This window comes from Haliotis asinina, chromosome 3 (assembly GCF_037392515.1).
Source record: "Haliotis asinina isolate JCU_RB_2024 chromosome 3, JCU_Hal_asi_v2, whole genome shotgun sequence".
Lineage (NCBI taxonomy): Eukaryota > Metazoa > Mollusca > Gastropoda > Lepetellida > Haliotidae > Haliotis > Haliotis asinina.
Window position 1 is genome coordinate 54,539,761 of NC_090282.1, and position 10,650 is coordinate 54,550,410.

The window sequence follows — 10,650 nt, forward strand, 5'->3', positions numbered from 1 at the left end:
TCTAATATATTAAGGCTCAGCTTCTGGTATTTTGACCAACGAGAACATCTGGAATTCATAAAATTGTCACAATGATAAACCTTGTGTCCTTGAGGTTCCACACTTAACTGTTTTAGTGTAGGTAACACCTAAACCTGTAGTTTTGTCATAAATTGCATGGCAAAGTGTGCCTCAATTCAGCCCTAATTTCAAACACCACTGTGATAATCATGAACATATTAAAGTACCAGCTGATGGTGAAGATCTTAACATCAGTGTTTGAACGAGTCACCAATCCATTAACAAACTGGAGCAGATGGGAAATGTACTTTAATGGTCAAAACAGTGTTCAGTGAGTCACTTGAAAAACTACACTCCCATCCCTGGCATGCATTAAAAACAACCTGTCCAAACAGTGAAGTCAGTATGTTACTTACCACTGTCAGAGAAATGGAAGTTTTGAATAAACTTGATACATTCTTCCAAACCAGCAAACACTGTGAACTCTCCCTTGAAGGGATTCTTCCGGAAGTACAGGTCGAACGTAGATTTATCATTCATCTTTCCACTCTTCCAGTAGGCGTAGGCCATTGTGATCTGGTACAGGTCTGCAAAACAGATGTAGAGATTGCATTTACTTGAGTAAATACCTTTAACTGGGTACACACACACTGTACCTACATCTATATATACTCCTACACACTGAACCTACATCTACACACACACACTGTACCTACATCTACACACACACACACACTGTGCCTACATCTACATATACACACTGTACCTACATCTACATACACACACACTGTACCTACATCTACATACACACACTGTACCTACATATACATACACACACACACTGTACCTACATCTACACACACACACACACACACTGTACCTACATCTTCATACACACACACACTACCTACATCTACACACACACACACACACACTGTACCTACATCTTCATACACACACACACTACCTACATCTACACACAGTCTACCTACATCTACATATACTCCTACACACAACATACATCTACAAACACACACACTGTACCTACATCTACATACACACACACTGAATCTACATCTACATATACACACACACCATACCTACATCTACATATACACACACACTGTACCTACATCTACATATACACACACACTGTACCTACATCTACATATACACACACACTGTACCTACATCTACATACACACACACACTGTACCTACATCTACATATACATACACTGTACCTACATCTACATACACACACACACACACTGTACCTACATCTACATACACATACACACACACACTGAACCTACATCTACATACACACACACACTGTACCTACATCTACATATACACACACACTGTACCTACATCTACATATACACACACACTGTACCTACATCTACATACACACACACACTGTACCTACATCTACATATACATACACTGTACCTACATCTACATATACACACACACTGTACCTACATCTACATATACATACACTGTACCTACATCTACATACACACACACACTGTACCTACATCTACATACACACACTGTACCTACATCTACAAACACACACACTGTACCTACATCTACATATACACACACACTGTACCTACATCTACATACACACACACACTGTACCTACATCTACATATACATACACTGTACCTACATCTACATATACACACACACTGAACCTACATCTACATGCACACACACACTGTACCTACATCTACATACACACACACACTGTACCTACATCTACATATACATACACACTGTACCTACATCTACATACACACACACACTGAACCTACATCTACATACACACACACACTGTACCTACATCTACATATACACACACACTGAACCTACATCTACATACACACACACACTGTACCTACATCTACATACACACACACACTGTACCTACATCTACATATACACACACACTGTACCTACATCTACATACACACACACACTGTACCTACATCTACATATACACACACACTGTACCTACATCTACATACACACACACACTGTACCTACATCTACATATACATACACACTGTACCTACATCTACATACACACACACACTGAACCTACATCTACATACACACACACACTGTACCTACATCTACATATACACACACACTGAACCTACATCTACATACACACACACACTGTACCTACATCTACATATACACACACACTGTACCTACATCTACATACACACACACACTGTACCTACATCTACATATACACACACACTGTACCTACATCTACATACACACACACACTGTACCTACATCTACATACACACACACACTGTACCTACATCTACATATACACACACACTGTACCTACATCTACATACACACACACACTGTACCTACATCTACATATACATACACTGTACCTACATCTACACATACACACTGAACCTACATCTACATACACACACACTGTACCTACATCTACAAACACACACTGTACCTACATCTACATATACACACACACTGTACCTACATCTACATATACACACACTGTACCTACATCTACATATACTCCTACACACAACATACATCTACAAACACACACACTGAACCTACATCTACATATACACACACACTGTACCTACATCTACATATACACACACACTGTACCTACATCTACATATACACACACACTGTACCTACATCTACATACACACACACTGTACCTACATCTACATACACACACACACTGTACCTACATCTACATACACACACACACTGTACCTACATCTACATATACACACACACTGTACCTACATCTACATACACACACACACTGTACCTACATCTACATACACACACACACTGTACCTACATCTACACACACACACTGTACCTACATCTACATACACACACACACTGTACCTACATCTACATATACATACACTGTACCTACATCTACATATACACACACACTGAACCTACATCTACATGCACACACACACACACACTGTACCTACATCTACATATACACACACACTGTACCTACATCTACAAACACACACACACTGTACCTACATCTACATATACACACACACTGAACCTACATCTACATATACATACACACTGAACCTACATCTACATATACACACACACTGAACCTACATCTACATATACATACACTGTACCTACATCTACAAACACACACACACTGTACCTACATCTACATATACACACACACTGTACCTACATCTACATACACACACACACTGTACCTACATCTACATACACACACACACTGAACCTACATCTACATATACACACACACTGAACCTACATCTACATATACACACACACTGTACCTACATCTACATATACATACACACTGTACCTACATCTACATACACACACACACTGAACCTACATCTACATATACACACACACTGAACCTACATCTACATATACACACACACTGTACCTACATCTACATATACATACACACTGTACCTACATCTACATACACACACACACTGAACCTACATCTACATATACACACACACTGAACCTACATCTACATATACATACACACTGAACCTACATCTACATATACACACACACTGAACCTACATCTACATACACACACACACTGTACCTACATCTACATACACACACACACTGTACCTACATCTACATATACATACACACTGAACCTACATCTACATATACATACACACTGAACCTACATCTACATATACACACACACTGAACCTACATCTACATACACACACACACACTGTACCTACATCTACATATACATACACTGTACCTACATCTACATACACACACACACTGTACCTACATCTACATACACATACACACACACACTGAACCTACATCTACATACACACACACTGTACCTACATCTACATACACACACACACTGAACCTACATCTACATATACACACACACTGTACCTACATCTACATATACTCCTAATTAATAGACTCATTAATAGACAAGGAGAATAGTACAGGACTCAAGACACAGCCTAGTCTTGCCTTACTCCCTTTGGACATTCAAAATAATCTGAAAGACCTTCATTTGTCTTGACACAAGATTTAAAAACCTACTTCATACTCTTAACACTTACGAAACAACATACCCTTCAAACCAATTCTATGACGAAGTAACAACAACTTATTTCTGTTAACGCTATCAAAGGCCTTTCTAAAATCAAAAAAGGCACCATATAGTTTACCGTTCCTCTTGGATAAGTATTTTTGCACAAGTGCACACAATCTAAAAAGAGTATCAGCCACAGAATATCCAGCTTTGAACCCAGACTGAGTTTTCCGAAGTAAGCGATTAGTCTTTGGCTGAGCTAGTTATTCTATTGTTAAGAATGCCAATATATATTTTGCTAAAGACTGACAACAGCGTTATGCCTCTGTAGATATCTGGAGAATCACAAGATCCGCTCTTGTGCAACGGGAAATAATACCTTCTGACCACTGCAAATGGAAAACACCTGAATCATAAATGGTGTTGAACAATTTTACCATAAAGTTAAAGGTCACATGCAACGTAAAATACAACTTCACAGATTCTGATACCTTTCAGTATGCACTTACAGAAACAAATCCTCAAAATTGCCAATTCAACCTATAAAGTTAAAAAAAATGTGTTAAAAAAACCCCCACCAAATAGGAGTTCAAACGATTCATTAAATTTCTCCCAGCGCAGGGGGAAAATGTGGTTTCAACAGCAGTGCTGCGCTGCGCAGTGAATAGGTTCGTAGAGTTTGAAACAGTATAATTGCCCAGAATATGAGGTCGTGAGCAGTAGTGTAATATTGGTTGTGTGCACAAACAAGTAAATAATCTACTCGTTACATAAACAGAACTTATTGATTGTGGTAAGCAGCCTCTGTCACAGAGAAAGTTCAATGTCTGGTTTACTGACACCTATATGTCTGCCTGCTTGTCTGCTAATGACAATATGCAATACACAGCTTCAATCATTGACCACATGCAATTTGAACATAACACCTATCAGGCTATACGCCACTATAAAAAATAAATTGATTTATGACTCGTGCATCTGAGTCCTGTCTCTGACACATTATGTAATTAGGCACGTGTGATACTTCTACACCCTTTTTCTCGGATGACTGGATCGGGTGGAAACTGGTGCAAAATCTTGTACATTTCAAGTCCTGTTTTGTACTTGGACGAATGACAGTTTCCAGCCACGCAGTAGTTCACCATCTCTACTGAGATGATATTTGATTGGATCGAATGCAAATTCAGAGAACATGTATTTACAAAACCCAACATCTCTACATACATTCTTTATGGATAACAACTTCTTCTAGTGTATATGATTTTGTTTGACAGTGATACATGAATCCATACTGAAATGACGCATCAAGTAAAATATAAGAAGTGGTTATGCATAAAGAATCTTACTTTCTTGTGAATCGCCATACTAAAATGCCCATCAAACATCATCTTTCTCTGCACACAATGAGCCCTTAGCATATGAGCAAATGAACCAGCCAATCGGAAGTCGTTGCACTTGAGTGCATACCCATCTGCGATGACTGGGTTCGGTCTCCCGAGGGCTTCGTGTGGGGAAGTAAGACCAAGCACAAAAGTTTGCACTTTTGAATCGCAACTGCACGCTTTTAATTTTATTTATTTGTGTTTTAACAAGCAACAATGTACATTATATGTCATGAATAAGTCATAATTGTGTTTTAATTATGTTTGATTTTTTGGTTGCATGTGACCTTTAATGAGAAATGGATTACCATACAAAAACATTTTCGCCAAATGTTCATCAATACCTGCTGATTTGCCCAGCCAGGCACCTCTATGACTGACTGATGTCGTCCTTAAACATAGGACAATCAAGCCACTCACATTTGTCATTGCTATCAACTGAATCTGTATCTAAACAAAGCCCACCATTCTCAGTAAGGATGTCAGTTTCAGCTGATCCACTATCAGCACAGTTATATAATCTAGTAAAATGAACAACCCAGTCTACATATGAAACTGGTGGTGGAGCAACTCTCCTACACATACTCTCAGTAGAATTTACAGTGATCATTCTTTGTGGCTAAAAAACACAAGATATCTGGTGCTTTCTTATTGAATATCTGCTTTTTACCTCTTTTACCTATAACAGTTGACTTATACTTAAACAAAACCTGTTTATACTTAATATAAGTATGGCAGGTTTTACATGTCCCATGATATCTAAGCAACCTTCTATGGTCCAATTTTAAATAGTACCATTCTTTATCATACCACACATTTTTAACACCTTGGGATGTAAAGTGGGATGTTTTAACAAAACATTAACATGCATCATATAACATACTATTAAATAGAAATAGGCACATCAACATCAGCATGAAGCATAACAGTTGCATTACTTATCGCTAACCTCGTTTCCACACAAGAAAGATTGTTCATATATACATCCACCTTTGACTCATCCCAAACATATTCTTACAACACTGTATGGCTTTCAGTGACTAGTATGGTAATGTTCTGTAGTGCTAATAGCTTCCGCTGGGAGAAAATTCTATGTTTGTCATCCGGATTCATAAGTTTGACAATTATAGGTCGGTCATGGAGTGGTAAAGGGCAGTCTCCTCTATGAGCATGGGTGATGTCTCCACTTGTCAGGTTGAGAGAGGGAATCTCATTCAGCACATCAACAACAGTCAGCTGCATTCTTTGTCTAGTTCCTTGACTCCATAGATAATCAGATTATCGCGTCTGCTTCTGGCCTCCAAATCATCTACATTTCTGTCAAGCATCTTAATAGTGTCTGTTTGGGTGTGTACAACATTTTCCAAAGTGTCTATCGTAGTTTGGAGTTCCGTCACATCCAATCTCATAATTTCATGCTCTCCTCTCAAGCGTTTCACTTCCTACAAAAGTTCGGTACAGTCAGACTTTGTCTCAGTAACATTTACTTTAAGTTCAGATATCTCATTCTTCAAGTCCAGTTTCAATTCGTGATGACCGTGATTATCCTATCAAGCTTCGAACTGATATCACTATTCAAGTCTTTTGGTCCTGGATTGCTTTCAATATTGCCACTCAACTTCAATCTTTCCGGCCAGAACACATAATGTAAACACTCGGGTACATCACTTCCAATTCTCCCATGCACGAGCTTCACGCTTGTCAGCATCATTACACAACTTCCCACGGAATAATATCTATTTGTCCAGGCACAGACAGCAATAAACTCAACTTTTGAACCACTGTCTACCAATACAGGTGGTGTTTGGCTTGGACATGATATTGACCATTTGAGACACCAAAACAACCAAGCACTACTATTAGTCGTCCCCGTTATACCATTACCATTAAGGGTGCTCACCACCAAGGATTTTCCAAATCCTTCAGAATACATGTTTAGGTCACCAAAGTTAGAATGTAACATCACAGTGGAAATCTGTAATGCTAGTCCTATTCCTCTGCACACAAGAAGAAAGGTCACCAAGCTAACAAGGCTGTAGTTTAGTGCCATGGTGGCATCCCATCCTGTGTCGGGTGTGTATGGCACCATCTTGTCTATATGACGCGTACCTGCGGGTATTGTGAAGGTCCCAATGAGATCTCGCCATGCAGAAATGTCAATCATGATTCCATCAGATTACGCAAAGAAACACAGCTTTACTTTCTGTGTACGTCCTGCTTTGTATACAGTAGCATTTCAGATAGAAAAGTTTGTATCACCAACAGCGCTGTAACAACTAACCTGCTCAGCCCACACATGTGCACTTCCATCACGTACCTACACCTACGTATACACACACACACTCGCCATACCTACATCAACACATACATACTGTACTTACATCTAAATATACATATACACTGTACCTATATCTACACACACTCTTCACCTTCAGCACACTGTATCTAACGTAACAGGTACAACAAACCCAGTGGTAATACCATCATATCCTGTACTGTAATTATACCATGTGGACCCTATGGTAATAGACTACTATCAAGGGTTCTGCCAAAAGACAAGTGGAGACAGGGAATGCTTCAGCATAAAGGCTTGGGGTCAATTTCTAAATCTATCTGACCAAACTCTCAAAGATCATATATAAACTTAAACAAGGTATTCTGTTTCCTGATGCTGAATATATGTCAACAAAAAATATTAATTATGCACAAGATGTTTCACATGGCATCTTACTGGAATCTTACAGAAGCAGCACAAAATCACATGTCAGCCTCAACACTTTGACATGTGTGCCCTTGACATGTGTATTTCAGGAACAATATAAAAATTAGAACTTCGCTTTATCCTTTGATTAGATTTCACACAATTTATACAATGATGACATATGCTGATATTTCTCTTTAAAATATTCTTTGGCTTGGGACATGATATTGCAACCAAGTATAGTCAAACTGAAATGGGAACAGTATGAAACAAGCATTGTCACTGAGGTGACATAAGCCCCCATCGAACATTATCAAATTAAAAGTAAAAGAAATGAAAGTGAAGATTGTAGTTTAAGATGAACTAAAATGTCAACAAAAACATTACTCTCAAACTCTCTCTATATCTTGTACTGTAGTTGTTCAAACACAAAAATATTTTGAAGAGTCACTTACACCTTGACCAGTGTATGAAACTCCTAAAAACAGTTGCGATGCCCTTGAAAATCAACTGAATGTCACCAAAATAGACTCGGCCCTGCACCTTCCCTAGATAAAGCTTGGTGTTGAATATGAAGAAAATTCAGTGAACGGTTCTTGAGATATCTCGCTGACCAGGTAAAACACAAAAGTTCCCATGTGACCTTGAGACTGCCACAATATAGCTGGAATATTACTGAGTGCAGCATTAAACAAAAGTGGTCAGTAAATAATGGTGTCTGGACAAGACAATCCAGTGATCAACAGAATGAGCATCAATCTGCACAATTGGGAAATGATGACATGTGTCAACAAAGTCGACGAGTCTGACCACCCAATCACATCAGTCACCTTTTATTACAAGCACAGTCGCCTTTCATGGCAAGTATGGGTTTGCTGAAGGCCTATCCTCACTGGACCTTCAGGGGTAAAGCCCTGTAAAGCAAAGCACAACCTAATTAATCTTATAGAACAGACATACCACAGATCTTTGGATAAATCACCTCCTTACATGTAACCTAACAATACCATGAACAGTATGATAATATCACCCAGAGATGCCAACCCAAGGTGTTGATAATAGTAGTTTCAAGGATCAAATTTAGTAGTTTGACCATAAAATTGGTGGACAACTAAATGCTTAAAATCATGATGAATTCTGAGAATGATAAGATATGACACTTATCAATTGTGAAGCTTCAATTTCACATAAATCCAACAGCAGATTTCAAAATTAGCAGCATTTTATTTCTTCTTGTCTCTTTTGGCAAAAGAGTAATTAATCAAAGAAAAAATACATTTTGGTCTACACATCCAAATTTTAATAAATTTTCTTGAAATTTCATAGAATTTCTAGTCCAATCATATTGGCATAGATTAAGGCTAAAATGTGTTGCGATAAGATCATAGAAGTTGGCATCTCTGTATCATCCCACCTCTACAGACAAGAACACGTCACTTTGGCATGTATATTGGAAAATGAAAGTACAACTAGAAGTGATTTTTCTTGTTAACCATATATTCAATTCATCCAAACCTGAATTTGTCTACTTTCGGATAATATCCTTATGCAATTTTTTGAGGGGGGGGGGGGGGGGGGGGGGGGGGGCGGGCATGCCGCCGTCTTACATCTTTGTCCATAGGAGGTTATTTCTCGTGGCACGCCAGTAGCTGTTATAGACATTATACTGACAGTGACACTGGAAACAGGCTCGATCTCTACACTAGATGGACATCTCTTGCAGTCGAGCTGCCACCGGGACGATAATCACAGACAATCTTTTAAACCTAATCCAAAGTGACAAGGTCCTTTAACATAAGCAACAGTTCCAAGGGTGGAAAGAAAGCATTTACCCGTAAGTAGAGCCTGTATAATTCCATTTCTTTCGCCGTTGCCACGATAATCATTGCCGTAATTCGCCTGCCCACTATTAACCGCAGACATTCTGCCCATATGATTAGAGGTTGACACAGAAAGTAGGATCGGACGTTTTCGCGGAAATTAGCACAGAACTTTACGGTTTGAGCCAATGAAATATAGCTTTGGTTTTTCGCTGTTTGCTTGCGAACCCGTCTACCTCACAGCTCATATTACCATATCACATTACTTTTGCCCCGTCCTTACCGAAATAACTAACATGGAGCAAGTCTAGATCTTCCGTGACTACATTCCAATGTATGCAGCTGCTTGTTCTAATTCCTCCTTTTTCAGAGACTACGTTAGTCAACTTTGCGAACGAGGATGTTTATTACTAGAGTTTGTAATTGTGACACTGTAAAAGGGTGGATTGGTGCACTCCGGGGTCACAATTTTACATTCAAACAATGTGTGCAAGCAATAGATGTAATACAGAAATACTCCCGTTTACATTAATCCAGGCATGTCTGAATATGATCAAATCAGACAATGATATGGCTTAAGGTACTGGCAGCTTTCTAAGTCAGTCCTGATTTTGTTTGT

At 38.8% G+C, this 10,650-nt stretch overlaps 1 protein-coding gene across 1 annotated transcript in view; it reads right to left on the reverse strand.

Annotated features, from left to right (window-relative positions):
- The window catches only part of LOC137278176 (nicotinate phosphoribosyltransferase-like), a 34,417-nt gene extending 24,262 nt beyond the window's left edge, over positions 1-10,155 (reverse strand). Inside the window, exons 1-2 of the mRNA XM_067810369.1 lie at positions 10,044-10,155; positions 417-587 (exon numbers count right to left, since the gene is read on the reverse strand). Of these exons, the coding sequence (XP_067666470.1) occupies positions 417-587; positions 10,044-10,143 (271 nt within the window). The 5' untranslated portion in view covers positions 10,144-10,155. The remainder of the gene's footprint in view (positions 1-416; positions 588-10,043) is intronic.
- Between the last annotated feature and the right edge of the window lie 495 nt (positions 10,156-10,650).